Raw genomic sequence first — 19,337 nt, forward strand, 5'->3', positions numbered from 1 at the left:
TAGCACTCTCAGGCATTTTGTTGCTTTGCTGGATTTGAACTCACCTTGTTCCAGCCACTGCACCATCATTCTTTCCCAGAGGTTCATCTAATTCTACACCACACCATTCACCTTTAGCAAAGTCTGTTTCTCCCAGGAAGCGAACTACGCCAGCTTTCGTACCACCAACCTGATTTGAGGAGAGAGGAGAAATGAAAACAATTTCATCACCATAAAATAGAAAAGAAATGAAAAAACAGTACCACATTAGAAGCAAAACTCCTGTGCACATTCAAATAATTATCATTGGGCTTTTCAGGCATTTAATGGAGAATTCAGTACAACCTTACCTGCTACCACATATTACCCTTCTCCTTATAATGTTATCTGGTGCATATATATCACATATATCTTCTTGCCATCCCTATGAAATTATTTACAAATTCCACAGTTAGGTGAGTTTACACATTGTACAAACTGGCAGCAAATTCAGTTCTATTTTCTGGCCAAAATGAAGATCTACACAAGGAAAGGGCTAAAAATGACCAGAAAAGAAACCTGGTCTTTGGCTTGGCAAGTTTCTGCCCTAAGTCCAGCTGCTTGTCCCAAACTCACCGAAACAATGAAAAATTGGTAGGACAACACTTCTCTTCATTCAATGGGCTACTCTACTTGGGACCAGGCACTAGATTTAAGCTCATAACTCCTCAGGTATGTGCCTTCCTGTCTTTGACAAGATATTAAGAAAGCGTGCAAGAACAGCATGAGAAAAAGCCTGTCACCAGCTCAGTTCAAAACATCATACAGACTAAGTTTTAGAAAGCTTAATGATGGCTTGGCATGATGACCAAACAGAGATTGATACTGGCCAAAAACCTAGAACTGGAAACCACAGCTTGAAGACTATGGTTTGGAGTTATAGTTATATCTGAACTGATAAGCCATTGCCACAGCAATCATTTGGCCTCCAGAGGCCACTGTATCACCAAAATGAAACTGTCAAGTAGATGGGAAGTGAACCCAAACACATAGCTCAAACCATGATTTACTTGCAGGTTTAGATTCTCAAATCAAAGGCCCCATACAGACAGGCCAAAATAGGACTGGAGCATGGCTTTGGCATTGCTTCTGGACTCTTAGGACGCATGCATCATTTAAACAGCATACCTCCAAAGTGACCCAAAGCAGCTTCATTTTGGCCTGTCTTTATGGGGCCATAGCTATACAGTTCGCCCTCCATATCCACAGATTCATTATCCATAGATTCAGCAATCCATGAGTTGCAAATATTTTAAAAATAAATACATTCTAAAAAGCAAACCTTGGTTTTGTCATTTTATATAAGGGACACCATTTCACTGTGCCATTGTTTATAATGGGACTTGAGCATCCATGTGCTCTTCCTGGACTGAAATCCCAGCAGACACCAAGGGCCCATTGTAGCTAGCACAAGCCAGCCTTTAGCAAAACTGAACCATTGCGGATGCATCCACACTAAGCTGGCAAGGACTACAGACAGTTCTCACACACATATCACATTCAAAACAGTAACTAGTTACTCAGGAAGTCTCTTGAATTTAGCAGGATGAACTATTTTAGGAAAGTTATTTTCTCTCTTTTTTTCCAGACAAGGAAATTACCTGCTACAATTGCCAAAAATTCTACTAGACAGGAAATACACGCTTTAATATAGACAGGAAACGTGAAAAGCAAACTACTCAAACTAACAGAAATATCTGCGATATGAAGATTTCTGCGTTACAATGTCAGAAATGTGTACAACGTGAAATAAAATAATCTGAACCTTATTTTGTTGGGTTTACTCCAGAGAAAACACATCTTCACTGAATGTGTTTCAGACTATTATTCCTAATGAGGCGTTCTAGTGTTTGGACTAAATATCTAACAACAACAACATAGATGATAATCTAAAGCACATTTAGTGGTGGTGGTTTTGTTGTTGTTTGTACTGTTTTAGGGCACCATCATAAGACCCATAAGAGTTTATCAACACAATCCTGGGGCGGTTAGGATATTGAGGTGGAACTTGTTTCAGCATGAGAAAAATGCAGAATTAACATTTTCAAGACCTTGTGCACACAAAGCAAAACAGACCAGTGAAGTTACTCCTTCCTTCAAAAGCACTTTAGACAAGTCTGATCTACTAGCATTAATTCTGAAAGCCTAACTACTACTCATGTTCACTGAAGAAACATGAAGAACCAAGTGTATACTCCACCCAGAATATAATTGACATGCTTTATGATGAGAATCTGGATCATGAGCCAAGGAAAACAGAACGGCAAACTATATACATAAGTATAAAAACAGGGAGGAGAGAGAAGAGAGAGGGAAGGGGAGCGGAATACACAGTATATGGATAATAATAATATTAATAATAATAATAATATTTATTTACATACCGCCCTGTGGCAAACCAATCCGGGCGGTTGACAACAGTAAAATATTAAATATAACAATTAAAAACACTTTATCCCTCCCCCCCTTAAGACAATATTAAACAGTATAACATATTAAAAACACAATATCAAGCATAAAAACAGCAATTAAAACTAAAAACCCTGATATCCCTCTGTTGATCCTCGACCATCACTAAGATGGGGCCACGGGAGGAATGAGGGAATCAGGGAACCTGGGCCGGGATGGTTAGTCTGGAAAGGCCTGCCGGAAGAGATCCGTCTTGACCGCTTTTTTAAAGCTGTCTAATGATGTTATCTGACGGATCTCATTTGGCAGGTCGTTCCAGAGTTTGGGAGTGACAGCAGAGAACGCCCTCTGGGAGGTCGCCGCAAGCCTAGATTTTAAAGGCTGCAGTAAGTTCCTCCCAGAGGACCGGAGAGCGCGGGGAGGATTGTACGGGAGGAGGCGGTCCCTGAGATAGCTTGGACCCAAGCCATTTAGGGCTTTAAAGGTGATAACCAACACCTTGTACTGGGCCCGGAAGCTGATAGGCAGCCAGTGGAGGGACCTCAAAACCGGAGTAATGTGGTCCCTCCTAGATGTTCCTGAGACAAGCCTGGCTGCCATGTTTTGAACCAGCTGTAATTTCCGAGTCAAGCACAGGGGTAGCCCCATGTAGAGTGCATTACAGAAGTCAAGGCGTGAGGTTACCAGCGTGTGCACAACAGTCTCGAGATCCCTTACTTCCAGAAAAGGGCGCAGCTGGCGTATCAGCCGAAGCTGATAACAGGCACTCCTGACCGTCGCATTTACCTGATTTGTCATCAGGAGCGACGAGTCAAGGAGCACCCCCAGACTGCGAACACAGTCACTGGAGGAGAGTGTGACCCCATCCAGGACTGGAGGTTGCAACCCAATTCTTGGTTTCGGGGCCGCTACCATGAGCACCTCCGTCTTGTCTGGATTCAGTTTCAATCTGTTTTTCCTCATCCAGCCCATTACCGCCTGAAGACATTCATTGAGAGAAGAGATGCCATCAGAATTCGAGGCTGACGAACGAGATACGGAGAAATAGATTTGGGTGTCATCAGCGTACTGAATATCTATCATTCCACCCTTGGTGTGTAAGTATATTAGCCACTGCACAGTATAAGCACATAGGACCCAGTCATGTCGACCATCAGTTAAATTCCAAGCCACGGGAATATAATTTAAAATTGCATGTCTACAGATTTTACTAATTCAAACTTAATATACTGTAATGCATGCGATAAAAAAAGCATGATGCCTGAGCATGTCCACATCATATGCCACAAGGAGGCACTGTCTGCATTACATCGCTCATCTTTAGCTGAAGTTGATAATTTCTCTCCAAAAAGACTTAATGGTGTCCAAGGCATCCAAAACATCAATCTTTACTGGACTGAAGATGATTTTAAATTTAAACAGATTTTATTTATTGAAGTTAAGGCAGTTTTCCACTGATTGACTTGCATAGTACATAGTACATGCAGGGAACTGTCTAACCTAGTTAAAAATAATAATTGTAAGCTGCACTGAGAGCTTTTAGGACTGAAGGGCAGGGATTAAATACCGTAAATAAAAATAAAGTTTTGCATACTTTATTAAACTGCATTCTTTTAACCATTTTTCTTAATGCATTCTGGTTCTGCTAGTGACTAGGACAGATAAGGAGCTCCACGAGGCACTAAAGCCCCACTTCTAATTGCTGGAAGCCTTGTTTAGCCACCCAAATGTTTCTATAATTTACATTTTAAGGCCTTGAAACTTTTCAATAACCAAAACCAAAGCCAAGAATGAAGGTTAAATTTTCGGGAAGCAGACATTAACGAATTCTGGGTTTTGCTTGTCATCCCACAGAATCTTGACCTGCTCACCATTCTGTGATCCATTTGCCGGGGAATGTTAAACCTTTTTCCCATCCTGGCATTCGAAATGGGGATAGGGAATAGGGGATATCATCAGATATACCACTCTGATACACTAATTGGATCTGAGGGAGTAGACTGTAGTCTACGAAAGCTCATGCTGCCAATTTCTTTCTTTCAGTTAGCCTTAAAGGTGCTATAAGATCTCTCTACACACTGATTCTACAGGCTAACATGGCTATAGCTTTGAGCTCTGATACACAGTTTGATTATTATTATTGTTGTTGTTGTTGTTGTTGTTACTATTATTATTATTATTAGGACCTGGAGCAGGGAAGCCCAGTATCTGACTTCCCCTTGACCAAGATTACTAACCTAAATACTTAAATAGCTTTGTCAAAATGCACGTGGCGTTCTGACCTGTGTTTAATGTTTCACAACAGATTTTAACAGTGAAGATATTTCACAGAATCACAGCGTTGGAAGGAGCTTCATGGGCCATCAACTCCAACCCCCTGCTTAGTGCAGGATCTCCAGCTAAAGCATCCCCAGGAGGGAGCTGTCCAGCCTCTTTTTGGAGACGTCAAGCGGAGACCCATCACTTCTCTAGACAACTGGTTCTACTGCTGAACCACTCTCACTGTCAAGAGATTCCTTCTAATGTTTCATCAGATTCTACCCTCCTGTAATTCAAAACCAGCAGGCCCAGTTCTGCCCTCTGAGGCGGCAGAGAACACGTCAGAAACAATTATCTTCATTTCTCTTGCAAAGAATAAACCATTCCACACTTTCATAATCTGTCCTTGGAATAAAAATGCCCAAAAAGTCACCGAAGTACAGGCTTGTGTTGGGATTTCCCCCCACCTCTTTTCTAAAACGGCCACTTGACAAGTTTACCCAAAAGCAGGGCAATGTTACAATATGATTAAAATAGCTGCACTAGTGACCTTCACTTATACTGAGGCAGACTGCTAAAAAATTGAAGAGCAGAGAGAAGATCTGCCAGATCTTTTTTTAGCAGAGCACGACAACCCAGTCTAATTCAGAAGGGATGATGTAAAGTCGTAATGAGCCAAAGCAGCTGATCTGGGGATCGCTGGGACGTTTTGGGGCGGGGTGGGGGCGCTGGGGAGAAAATACGAGGGAGCTGGGTTTGGCGCTCCATTACTTTTTTGAAAATCACAAGCAAGGATAAGACCATGATTAAATATCAGTTGTCAGATTCAACAAATGTGGAGTAAATATCCGTTGTCAAATTCACAATGTGGTGTTCAGGGAGATGTTTATCTCTTTTCACAAGCACAGACATTAAAGCGCTTCCTGATGAGAGCAGATGGCACAAACAAGCCCAGCCATATAAACAGGCATCTTTAACATTCTAGTCCTGCAAAACAGAGCATCAAATGTGTGGGATGCAGCAGCAGCAGCTTCCATTCCAAAAAGGAAATGGGCAATGGCCCTACAGGCTGCACTGGGAATACATAAAAAATGTTGCAGATTTAAAATTTTAAACCCTCTATATCATTTGCTAAGATGGCTCATTAGTCTCTTCAGCTCTTTAACTACTCCCAATGTGGAGCACCATTTAGTATTTCAGGAGTATTTAAAGTGCTGGCTTTGGATTCAGGTCCCTATATCATAGAGGCCAGGGCCTCTGTGGGGAAGACTATGTCAACTGCATGCTCTTTCTATCAAGCCCAGAGCCAAATTTGTATGGAGAAGAGTATTAGGGTCCTGAGATAGTCAATGCACCCAGGAAAACAGCTGAAATATGAGCTTTTGTGCCCAGAAAGGAGGAGCCCAGGAGGGGACAGGCTGGGAGATTTAGAGTCTCAAGGAGCCAACAAAACACAAATAAATCAGTTAAAAGAAAGTTTATGAGAAGATGGGAAAGGCAGCCACAAGGTTGTGAGTTTGATCCCAGGGGTCCAAAGTTGACTCAGCCTTGCATCCTTTCCTAGGTCGGTAAAATGAGTGCCCAGCTTGTTGGGGGCAAATAGCTCACACATTGCAAACCGCTTAAGAAACTACTGAGTTCTGTATTAAGCAGTACAGAAATGTAAATGCTATTGCTTGCTAATGCTATTGCTTCAAATCAGCCACCCCAGGCCTCTTCTTGTTTGCTAGAGGCTTCGCCTTTTTGCAGAGGGGCTTGTCTCCCTGCTCCAAGTGTCTGCCTGCTTACAGCTCTTGCCTAACAACTCCAAACCCTCACAGCCAGGAAAGGATGCAGACAAGCTTCCAGACAAGTCCTGGGTGACACCCTTCCTTCCCTTGCAATTCAGGTCCACGGGAGAAGCCTGCAGCCCTTTGGTAACATTTGCCTCTCAAGTCCTCTCCTTCTGAGTTGTCAATGGATCTTTATCGCCTTCTTGGCTCCTTCCTCCTCCAGATGCTTTCACTGAGGCCAGAGCTGGAAACAGGCAAGGCAGCACTGCTTCTGGCGAGTCCTACTTTTCCATACTCTACCTATGTGATTTGTTGACCCTAGGCTACTCATCTGTGTATGGGCTTTAAGTCACTTTCAAGTTAACCTATGCTGACCCCATGGATTTCATAGGGTTTCCTCAGGGGTGGTTCTGCCAGTTCCTTCTTCTGAAGTATAACCTACAGCTCTAGTATTCGTTGGTGATTTCCCATCTAAGTACTAACCAGGGCTGACCCTGTGCCTACTCTTGGCCCATTCTATCCTACTGGGCAGTTGCAAAGATAAATGAGGCAGTTTCCATTCAGCCACCTAACTGCATTTGTATGAAGGGGAGAACAAAATCTTTGATGTCATCAGAAACAGTGGTATTCATTATATACAAGCCACAAAAGAAATCACAGAAAAATTGCTCTGTGCAAAAGAGTAAGAAAGGGATAAGTAAACAAAGCCAGGCACACAATTTACTGACCTTCCATTCAGTTCATTAAAGTTTGTGTCTGTGTGGATTTATTCTCTCCTCCCCATGCTTTCTAGTGGGCATGGCATTTCTTGTTCACCATGGAAAATTTTCAAAGACTATATTGGCTTAGCAAACAATAGGATGGGGAGCAATGAATTGGATGTAAGGAGATAAGAATGCTGGACTAGATGCCTGTGGTCTCATCCAGCAAGGTTCTTATGCTCTTGACTTCAGCCTAGTAATATCAAAGCTGTTTTAGTATTGTCACTACAACTTGCTCCAAGTCTACATGGCAGAAGGGGAGGAAAGAAGAACCCAGGCATCTGGCATCCAGGGTAAACAGAAATCTAATGCTGGTTTCAAGGAATGTGGAAATAATTCCATTCATGAAAATAGAGCATACATTAAACATGTGCACCAAACGGAGTCTTGATTTACAGGAAAAGATATAAGATTGTACTGCCAACACCTTAGAAACAAATGGGTTTGTTGTAGGGGATGACACATTTCACAGATAAGAACCTACCCTGTATAAAGCGCCAAACCAATAAAACTGAGAATGATGCGTGTGTGTGTGTGTGTGTTTATAAGTGGAAGTGATACACACACACAAATACACAGGTTGTAGTCAGAGTGAAATATATACACAAAAATACCACCCATCAAACACAGTATTATCAACGCTAATCCCTTACCAGCTATTTTTTTCTGTTACAGATTATTTTAGACTTTGTCAGTATTCCTTGAAGTACAGATAGACAAGACAAAATGAGAAAGCTGAAATACTAAAATAATTCATAGGTGGAAATGGACAAAATACACTGCAGTTTCAGGGGGTGATGAGGAAAGAGACAACTCAGTCTGTTTGCGGCTAGCTGGATTTGGACAAAATTGTGTTGCTATTAAACAAGCTTACTCCTGCTAGAGTTTTAAGACTGTGTTCTCTACGGCTTCAACTCAGTTGATAAAATCTTCCTTTTTGGTAGATGAGTTCTAAAGCTGCCACTTCAGTGTCCAGCCAGATGTTCACAAAATGCTGCAAAGCAGATTTGCATGCTTTGCATGCTTTGGGAGTGGCAGTTCCCTGCTTTTTGTGCAATTCCCTCTACGAATTATTTCAGTATTTCATTTTTCTCCTTTTTGGCTTACCGAACTATACAAAGAGGAAGACTGACAAATTCCACAATAAATTACATAGATAACATTGACATTTAATGCCACGGCCAAAAAGCAACTGGAACTAGCCATTTCCAACATTTTAAAGCCATGACTTAAAAACAGACATTTTTTTCGGTTTTGTTCTAGGGGAAAAGATAAATTTTTGGAAAAATTGAAAAAAAAATGTGATATAAACATCCTTTACAGATGTTCCTACTTTAGGAAGGTACAATATATTATATACATTTATATTATATTATATTCATATGAAAGAATTATAAGTCTTAATATGATACAATTATACAATTTTGTTTGGTACAAAATTATCATGTCTATTATATTAAAAGATAGCTTTGGTCAGATAATATTTACAAAGTACCATTTTTAAAGGTTTGTTCTTTGTTACAAATTGAGCTAGAATCATAGAATCATAGAGTTGGAAGAGACCACTAGGGCCATCCAGTCCAACCCCCTGCCATGCAGGAAATCCAGATCAAAGCATCGCCGACAGATGGCCATCCAGCCTCCGTTTGAAGACCTCCAAGGAGGGAGACTCCACTACACTCCGAGGAAGTGTGTTCCACTGTCGAACAGCTCTTACTGTCAGGAAATTCCTCCTAATGTTGAGGTGGAATCTCTTTTCCTGCAGCTTGCATCCATTGCTCCGGGTCCTAGTCTCTGGAGCAGCAAAAAACAAGCTTGCTCCCTCCTCAATATGACATCCCTTCAAGTATTTAAATAGGGCTATCATATCACCTCTTAACCTTCTCTTCTCCAGGCTAAACATCCCCAGCTCCCTGAGTCGTTCCTCATAGGGCAAGGTTTCCAGACCTTTCACCATTTTAGTCGCCCTCCTTTGGACACGCTCCAGTTTCTCAATGTCCTTTTTGAATTGTGGCGCCCAGAACTGGACACAATATTCCAGGTGGGGCCTGACCAGAGCAGAATATAGTGGCACTATTACTTCCCTGGATCTAGATACGATACTTCTATTGATGCAGCCTAAAATCGCATTGGCCTTGTTAGCTGCCGCATCGCACTGTTGACTCATGTTCAGCTTGTGGTCTACTTGGACTCCTAGATCCCTTTCACATGTTGTCTCCTTAAGCCAGGTGTCCCCCATCCTATATCTGTGCATTTCATTTTTTCGCCCTAAGTGCAGTACCTTACATTTCTCCCTGTTGAAGTTCATTCTGTTAGCTCTGGCCCAGCTTTCTAGTCTGTTCAGGTCATTTTGAATCTTGATCCTGTCCTCTGGGGTATTAGCTACTCCCCCTAATTTGGTGTCATCTGCAAATTTGATAAGTATTCCCCCAATTTTGTCCTCCAAGTCATTGATAAAGATGTTGAACAGTACTGGGCCAAGGACAGAGCCCTGTGGGACCCCACTGGTTACTTCTCTCCAGGATGAAAAGGTGCCATTGTTGAGCACCCTTTGGGTTCGGCCGGTCAACCAATTACAAATCCACTTAACAGTTGCCTTGTCCAGCCCACATTTTACAAGCTTGTTTGTGAGAATGTCATGGGGAACCCTGTCAAAGGCCTTACTGAAATCAAGATATACTATATCCACTGCATTCCCTTCATCTACCAAGCTGGTAATTTTATCAAAGAGATTAGATTTGTCTGGCATGACTTGTTTCTCTGAAACCCATGTTGACTTTTTGTGATTATGGCATTGCCTTCTAGATGTTCACACACTCTCTGTTTAATGATCTGCTCCAGAATCTTTCCTGGGATTGAAGTCAGACTAACTGGACGATAATTGTTGGGATCCTCTTTCTTCCCCTTTTTGAAGATGGGGACAACGTTTGCCCTCCTCCAGTCTGCTGGCACTTCTCCTGTTCTCCAGGAGTTTTCAAAGATTATTGCCAATGGCTCCGATATTACATTTGCCAGTTCTTTTAATACCCTTGGATGTAGCTCATCTGGTCCTGGAGACTTAAATTCATTTAGGTTAAACAGGTATTCCTGTACTATCTCTTTACTTATTTTGTGCTGAATTTCCCCTATTCTGTCCTCTGCTCCATTATGGTTCATTATGGCTACACGGTTCTGACCTGTAATGTTTTGTCACTTTATTAGGTGATGGCAAAAAGCAATGCAAACAGAAGAAACCATCAACATTGGTTAAACAAAGAAAATTATTTTGTTTCTTCTAGTGTTCCATAGTGTCAAGAAGACATAAAGGATTCGTTCCCATGATATTTTTAAAGTCCCCTTTTTCAAAAATGTGAACTAAATCTCTGTTAAACAATACTTTTGCTAATATTAAGTACTTCAAATGATGCAAGAAACCAGCAAGGGTATCCATCAAAAAGTACTGTATACTCTATGTTTTAAAACTACTAAAAAGGGATGTTATAATTTTTTTAAAATCCCTTCCCATATATTGTAACAATACTCTCCTTCAGCTGTACATTTAATGTGTTTTACTGGCCAGAATTATACCAATGTTTAAGTGGCAATGGCAGTGAGAAACCTCATGCAAGGCTGCAATTCTTTACACACTTACCTTTTGCTGAGTCCCACTGAACAATATGCGATTTACATTTTTAGTTAATGGTATTGGATTACATGGTTAAAACTGTGATTTCCATCAGGTTTTTCCCCCTCAGGTTAAGTATGTATGTATGTACGTATGTATGTATGACAACCTTCAGAAATGCTCATTTCAGGCCCATCCAACCTTTTAAACTTTGGCTGCATTGCAATACACTATACAGATCAAGGTCCTGTCTCCTGAAGTTCCAGACGGAATAGATTCCTCGCAGTCTTTGGCAGGGCAAGGTCATTATGCATCTGATTACAAAAGTGACTCAAAAATGACAGGTCTAGAAAGGCTTTCTGGACTGTTCCTGTTGCTGACAGCCCAGCCAAAACTAGAGTGCATTAGCTTCTAACAGGTCTTTGAGGTTAAGCTGTGCCCAAGAGCAGGGAAACTGCCAGTCGTGCAGAGCTGCAAAAAGTGGGCAAATGGAGTCACTTAACTTGTCCAAACAAGTAACAATACATACTGCAAAAAAAGAGTTTCAGTAGTGTTTCTGCTGTCAGCATGCATAAGATAATGAGCATCTCTTCTTGAACTGAACAAGCCTGAAGGCATTTATGCTGCCTTGGAGAAGAACGTTCAGGCTCATAACAGCAGGTGATAGACCAGTCCTCCCTAGCAACTGCCAGTGCCTATTGGCCTTAACTGCCCGCAAGCCTGAACAAGCAAATCGACTTCCAGAAGGCCTCAGACATTTGATATGGAATGAAAGCTGAGGAGAGGGGAGAACGGATGCTAACAAGACCCCAGAGGTTGGTCTGTGGCTGGTATGGTTAAAATCCTGTGACAATTTCGCCACAGAATAATTTGACTCTTGCTTTCTAACTGTATGATGTGAAATAACCATAAGAGAAAGCAGTCTTTAAAACCAAATATGCAAGAGTGCTGGGTACAATACTATTATGAATCTGGTAAATGTATGTCACTCTTCAGGATAAAATATTCTAGGAGTAGCTAGCAAGAGAATACAATAAGACAGAGCATCACAGTTTAAAAAGCGAATAAAATTAGCACTGATATCTTATACAGTAAAATCTAAAAATTAAGAGGATTGTGAATGGAATCCAAATGGAAACCCAGCACTGTACCAGATACACCTCCCTGGGAAAAGAATCTCATGCATGGGCCACCACGACTGAGAAGGCCCCTCTCTGCAAGAGGCACACAAGACTGGCATCCAATGGCTAGGGCATGTGGAGGAGGAAGACCTCCACAGATCTCTGCAGTGCACAGGATTCACATGGAGAAAGGGATTAGTAGGGATGCATCTATGTTATTCTGAAAAGAGATCTATTTTGCTGCTTAGTAATATAGTAAGTTGGTTAAAGAAAAAACAAAACAAAAACTTACCAAAACTCTATCTCCCATTTTGAGTTCTCTTTCGCCTTTCTTTAGGGAGCCAGCTTCAGAAAGGTTTGATATGGATTCACTTGCTGTTTTGGAAAGATTGCTAACTTGAGGAGTTGGGTGTTCCTTTGTAACCAGAGGGGAGGCCTTATGGGGAATACCTGTGGGAGGTAATGGTGCCGCTGCGGAAGGCAAAGACACAAGGCTAGTGGCTGATATGGTTGGGGATGTTGCTCGAGAAGCTGAAGCTGCCTGCGTACCATTGGGTTCCTCCTCTGCTCCCACCCTCCGTGCGAGCTTGGATGGTCTTGTAAAGATTCCCCTCAAAGGCTCACATTGGAAATAACGCACTCCAGCCACAGAACCATCATTCTTGCCAATGGGCTCATCCAAAACAATCCCTGCCCACTGTCCAGGAGCAAACTGTGTTTCTCCCAGGAACTGGATAAAACCAGGCTTATTCCCGTTGACCCAGACACGCTCCCCGATTCTGAAGTCATCCACAAACTCATCCTGTGCTTCTGAGGAGGACGCAGTTGACGCTTTCTCGCTGGCTGCTGTCTTTTCAGGTGGCGTTGAAGCTAAAGGTGGAAAACAGACAAACATGTTTATTCTGTAGCCATTTCTGTGTCAAACAAGACAGCTACCACCTGCTTTTCTTACTCCCAAAAAGAAAGCAAACAAAACGCATTATTTGTGTACAACAATGTTGACTGTATACAGCTCCCCTTTGAGCCAGTCTACCTTCCCACTGCTTCCTGCACTTCAAACTTCCAGATCCATCTTGAGTCCACATACAGAACATATTATGTAAATACACCCTCTTAACATCATGTATTAATATCATGTAATATCATATAATATCAAGGCTATACAGCTGGATTACTATAATGTGATATTGGCTGAAGGGGGCCCCCTACTTGTGAATGCAGACTATATAAAGGGTAGGAAAAGCTGCTTTTACGATTATGACTCCCAGGGTCTCCCATCCACTATGTTTATTGGCCACACTGGCTGGATGGTTCTGGGAGTCATAGTTAATAACAGTACCAAGCTCAAAAACACATTTTAGTGACTCCCCCACTCCCTCCACATTTCTTCTTCTTTTCAGCTATTACAAATTCAGCCCGCAGCATTGGTAGAGGATAGGATGTTGCACCTTTCATTGCAATATGTCCCATGTTTTCTTACCAGTAGCAGCAGGTGCAGTTGTTTTCGCTAACACACTTCCAGGCTTGCTGATCTTGGTGGGAGCCTTAAGCCCACTTGGTTTTAACATACTCATCTTCTGTTTTCCTCTTGATATTTTATCGTTTCTGTCTGCAGTAACGTTTCCTAAACATGGATGCTTTATAGGTTTCTATCTTGTTTGCCTCTGGATTAAACCTGCGTATACAGTCAAAAAATAAAAAAGAGAAATAAATATAATGTTGGCTCCAAACATGTTTCTAAAGAAACATCTGTACATAAACCCCATAACCTACGTGAGAACAAAGGAACAGTCTCTGAACAAAACTGCAATTGCCACTTTCCTGTTAAAAACCTCTTGACTTTTTTTTTAATTTAAGGATATCTGAAGTGTTTACAGCATTAAAAAAGCAGACTGCTGTTTTCACATTGATCTTTCCTCTAAAGGCTATTTTAAGAAAGGATAACAGACTTCTTCATGGCATTACGAACAAACACCACAGAAAAGATTGAGTATTTGAGGCATTCAGACAATTCTAGGTATTTGCAAAGTGCTGCAACATTCCAGAGCAAATAGAGAAGGGGAGAATCAGCACATGACGCGTAAAGAATCAACATTTCTCAGACTGAACGACAACAACAACAGCAAAACCTTAAGATGGCTCAGCAAAGCATTACGCCTTGACAGCTCCTGAGCAGACGCCCACCTCTCCGCGACTGGCATTCCTTACTGAAGATCATGAGACTCTGAAGCTTGTTACTCTATTATATACTCCCCCATACAGTGCCCCAACTCGGCTCCTTTGGAAACAGAGTTAGAAAGGAGTCCCTCCTCCTCTTCAGTTGCTAGGAAAAGAGAATAGCTTTGATTTAGTGGCCCACGATAGGCCTCTCAGAGCAACCGTGTAGCAAGATTCATTTGCCTCAAACAATTTTAATCAGCCATCCCCTTCTTGGTGATCAGAGCTCACTTGCTTTAATTGCAACAAGTAAAGGGATGGGTTATTTGGAACATAGAGCATACTGGCCAGGCATCCAAATGTGCCGTCAGCACTTTGTAAATGCACAACCAAAGCCAAAGGCTTCTTCAAAACAACAGTATTTGGGTGCTAATGGTAAAGGTAAGGAGGAAACAGTCGGGCAGGAATTCCAAGGTGGCAGGGAAGCTTTGAAATGCATTAAAAATCTACTTGTGTGCTTTTATTAGAACTTAACACATAGGTTACGGAATATCGAATGTGAGCCCATATTTACACAATGTCCTGGCACCAGCGCAAGCCTCTGCACTTGCAGCATTTAGATCATCCAGCAGGACTGCCAGCAGCACCCTGCCCTGATACAGAAGCCCATATCTGAAGAACAGAATGCACTGCCCTAGGAACCGACAAACAAATTCTGCCCTTCCTCTCATTCACAAGTTGACAATTGCATTTCATATTTGTTGTACCCTCATTTTTCTTCACATATCTGTGAACCCCCCGTAAAGCTTGGTATACCCCCCTTTTTCATTAAAATGCCATAACAGTTCAAATATGAAATGCAGCAGTTAAGAAGAGATCAGATCAGTGTTTGGTTTTAATCTTATACTGTCCCATAAACAGAACAGAGCAGAAATAAAATAAAAATAGGTGAGGGGCAAAGTTGGCCTTCCTCAGGAGTGAGTTCCACAACTAGGCACAACTATAGGAAAAGTTCTGCCGGCTCAGGAGATTACTGAATATGATTTCTCACAGTTCCAAGGACAAATGGAAATCCGAACCTGTACTTTCTATTGACACTTCCAAAGCATCTGATCGCTTGCAACTGATGTTCCTGTTTAAATTCTGTGCAAAGATGGGATATGAAAAAGACGTTCTAAAGCAAGGTTTTACAACCTTTGGTTTAGTGGAGGCTTTGGACTTCAGCTCCCAGAATCCCTTCCCATGGGTCATGCTGGCTAATGTTTCTGGAAGCTGAAGTCCAATGCAGCTGGAGGGCCAAAGTTTGAGAAGCACTGCTCTTAACTTTTTTGAGACATTGATATAGTAACCAGGCAATTGTAAGAACAAATGGATGTGAATTGGATCCAATCACAATAAACTGAGGAGGTATAAAGCAGGGCTCTCTGGTGTTGCCACTCCTATTTGCTTTCACAGCTGAATTCTGGGTGTGTGCAAAACCAGGGTTGATGTGAAGGAATGAAGTCAAGGTTAAATCAGAGTTGACTTAAAGGAATACAAATCCATGGTAAGTATAGTATCATCAGTCTCTACGCCAATGACACTGCCCCTACAATGATGGATTACTTTATATTCTTCAGTATAAAAAATGATTTGTACTTCAGACTTAAAGGAGATTGGCTCAGTGAATTACAGAAGTTTAGTAAGTCATAATCTACATATTGCCAGTTGAACACAGGGAGACCCAGTCTAGACATCAAAAATGGTACCAATGGTGTGAAAAGATGAAGAGTCCACACCAAAGCAAAACATAATTCGGCTCAAAAATGGAGGCGTGGGGATTTCCAATCTCACCTTCTACCTTGTTGCAAATAAAGCAGCGAATGAGAATTATGCAGAAGGTGGAGCTCAGGCTGGGGCTGCCTCTTCAGGTGTAGGAGGATAAAAGAGGAGGAGGTTATTCCTTCTCTTCCTCCTCTGATGCCCTTTGAAGTCATATTTTTTGTTTTTAACAACAAGGCAAAAATTTGTCCAGTTCAAACACTGAAAGAGGATTGGTCCCTATGGACTAAAAGGTCTCATGGACATCACCCCAAAATCAGGGACTCAGCTCAGAGAACAGCTTCAACCTGCTAGATCCAATTGGATTCAAATTCACCAGATAATCCACTTTACAACTAATCCCGAGGTCAAAGTTCAAGCGGCGAGGCTTTATTTACTAATGGAAAACATTGATCTATCCTTGGTTTTGGGACTGATGGTGATTTATGAAGGATGCAACAAGTCACTCCTTCCAAGAAGTTGGATTTTTCCGGCTGGCAGACTACCATAGGTTCTTTGGAAGTTTTTGAAAATGCTTGTAACATTTCAGTTGAAAGTTTGTCTGCTGCATGTTTTGTTCACATGCTAAAAACACTATCTTAAAATGTGTGCGTGCGTGCACATGTATGTATATATTCAAAATAAAAAGTCTCTTTCTCTGAGATATTCAGAAATTGGCAGGACATGAAGGAGAGCTTCATAGGGCTCTATCACACTCCATAGTCATAGCACTACGAATCCATTTTAACAGCCATGTCTGCATTATATGGAATCCTGGGAATCCTTAGGCCCCATCCACATTCATCAACCCCCCCTAGAAAATAACACCAAACAAAGTTAAAGTCCTGGAGAGTCCACCACTTAAACTAAAACTATCTGTTATTGTTTAATCCAGTAAGTATTTTTAGGCTGTATAAGTCCTGACATAAAGAGGTGGGCAACAAAATTGCTTGGAAGGTTATGCATAAGCAGTGGGCATTTGAGAGGTATAAAGAGGTATATGGGACCATCTCTCACATATGGATAAAAGGAAAGATAGGAGAGTTGCAAGGAAGGAAAAAATGCTCACTGGCTAAAATGGGCCAAAGGGTGACAAACAGCAAGGTGGGGAAAAAAGCTTTTAAAAGAATGACACGCTTTATGGTGTCGTGGAGTACACATGCACCAGGTCCAAAATGGGACTAAAAGCAGGCACTTCGTCCTGTGTGATCTGTTCCCTGCTATTTCATAGGCACTTAAAAGCCACAACTCATTTAGTCTAATGCCAGCGGTGTAAATCCCCAGAGCTGAAATACCCCCCTGAAACTCTTCAAATGATTATTTCCACAGATTAACCACAAGAAGTGCTTGCGGGGGGAGGAAACTGCCTGGCTAGAGAGCATTAAAAGCTCACCTGCCAGGGAATAAACAGGGGGTAACAAAGCCAAAAGCATTTCAAAAATAAGCCGCAGATCACTCAAGAGGACAAGGGCAGCAGGCACATGCCCCCAAAGTTAGGGACAAAAAACTGACCAGATTTACAGCACTCAAGGCTGCTAATAAGTAGCATTACACCTGCTAACAGATGTGAATGGCAGGACAGGACCATCAGGGAAATGATTACAGCTCCCCCAGCCCTTGCTTGCATCGCTTCATTCTCCAAACTCCAGTTCCTCTTCACTTTTCCCCACTTGTCATTAAAGCGGACTTCAACGCAAGAACAGAGCAACAACTCGAAGCAAGATGGGCAGACTCTTAGAACTGGATCCCTTCACCCAGTTGTCATTCTAGCCCTAAATCATATTCCAGGCATTGCCTCTTATGGTTAGCAATAATCTGGCAAAAGGAGATTAATGGTTTGTGAACATCTCAGTTAGACTGCTGTAGTGCATTGTTTCTGGGGCTGCCTCTGAGTATGGCCCAGAAGCTCCAGTCCAGGATTGAAAGTGGGAAGGGCTCACTAAACAACTGGTTAACAACTTGTTACTGGTTCATTCCTAAACTCAATTCAAAGTAAATCTACAATGCTATATAAATAAAGTATAATAAAGTATTGTTCATAAACTTTAAACCCCTTTATGGTGCTCCGCTCAGGGCCCACAACAAACTCCAACTCCCAGAATTCCATAGCCTTGAGCCAGGGCAATTAAAGCGGTGCCAAACTGGGTTATATCTCCAATGTGGATGCAGCCCAGGTAATAATAATAATAATAATAATAATAATAATAATAATAATAATAATAATATAGTTTATTTGTAACTCGCTTTTCCAAAATTTTGATCAAAGCGGCGAACAATTATTTATAAAAACTTTCCAATAAAATCAATTAAAAACAGCATTAAAAGCAACATAGTAATACTAATGACAAAAGGGCCAGATGGAAGGGGAAATCGATATATACAGTCCGGGGTCATCAATGAAAAGGGGTAAGAGAAGATTTTTCACGGTGGGAAGACTTGGGAAAAGAAATACGTCTTCAGATTCTTTTTGAAAAGAGCTAAGGATGTGGTGGAGCGAAGCTCATCTGGGAGACTATTCCAAGATCTAGGGGCCACGATAGAGAATGCCCTCTGTGAGGTCCTCACATAGCGTGTCGCTGGGACCTCCAACAATTTCATCCCTGTTGATCTGAGTGTGCGGGGCAGATTATATGGAGAGAGGCGGTAAACTCTGAATATCCTTGCTAAGCCGGCATAGAATCAATAGTTTCAAAAGGACTATATAGATATAAGTCACTAGCAAAAATCTTTTCCAGTCCTTAGACAAGAATCCTGCATTGTCCTTCATTCTCTTTGCCCCCGCAAACTAAATTTGCAGACTAACCCACACCATCAAGATTACAGAATGTCAATGTCGCAAACCCAAACAAAAGTTAATATGTGCCATAGAGCAAAGATGCCCGAACAACGCTTGGACTAGTTTGCTAAGCTAGCCAGAGCAAGTGGGAGAGATAAAGCCATATGTCAAAAAGCAAAATTTTTAAACGAATTGTCCACTTGCTCTGTCCTCACCTCATACTTCCAGACTGAAAGGAGTCTACTAGGAGATCCCAATGATATGGCTCACCACAGCATGCACAACAAACAAAGTAAAATTAGGGCCCAAACAGACAGGCCAAAATAAAGCTGTTTCGGGTCACTTTGGAGGTGTGCTATTTAAATGATGCATGCATCCTAAAGAGGCCAGAAACTGTGCCAAAGCCATGCTCCAGTCCTTAGGACTGGAGCATGCCTTTGGCACAGTTTCTGGCCTCTTAAGATGTGTGTGTCATTTAAACAGCATACCTCCAAAGTGACCTGAAGCAGCTTTATTTTGGCTGTCTGTTCGGGCCCTTAGTGCCTTCAGTAGACTCCCTGCTCTAGTAGGTTAACATTGCATTTGGTTTCCAGTTTCACCTAACTCTTGGGACATTTTAACTCTGGTGGCCACAACAGCAGAACATTCTGCCCCAACTGG

General features: G+C 41.8%; 1 protein-coding gene across 11 annotated transcripts in view; it reads right to left on the reverse strand.

Annotated features, from left to right (window-relative positions):
• CLIP1 (CAP-Gly domain containing linker protein 1) overlaps window positions 1–19,337 on the reverse strand; it is a 93,184-nt gene that overhangs the window by 59,230 nt on the left and 14,617 nt on the right. For all 11 annotated transcript variants that reach the window (XM_089489692.1, XM_089489695.1, XM_089489694.1 and 8 more), the window contains exons 2-4: window positions 13,425–13,619; window positions 12,237–12,814; window positions 45–169 (exon numbers count right to left, since the gene is read on the reverse strand). In XM_089489692.1, coding sequence (XP_089345818.1) covers window positions 45–169; window positions 12,237–12,814; window positions 13,425–13,518 — 797 coding nt within the window. In that variant the 5' untranslated portion in view covers window positions 13,519–13,619. The remainder of the gene's footprint in view (window positions 1–44; window positions 170–12,236; window positions 12,815–13,424; window positions 13,620–19,337) is intronic.

Source organism: Sceloporus occidentalis, unplaced genomic scaffold (assembly GCF_023333645.1).
Source record: "Sceloporus occidentalis isolate IW3139 unplaced genomic scaffold, rSceOcc1.0.p SCAF_41, whole genome shotgun sequence".
NCBI lineage: Eukaryota > Metazoa > Chordata > Lepidosauria > Squamata > Phrynosomatidae > Sceloporus > Sceloporus occidentalis.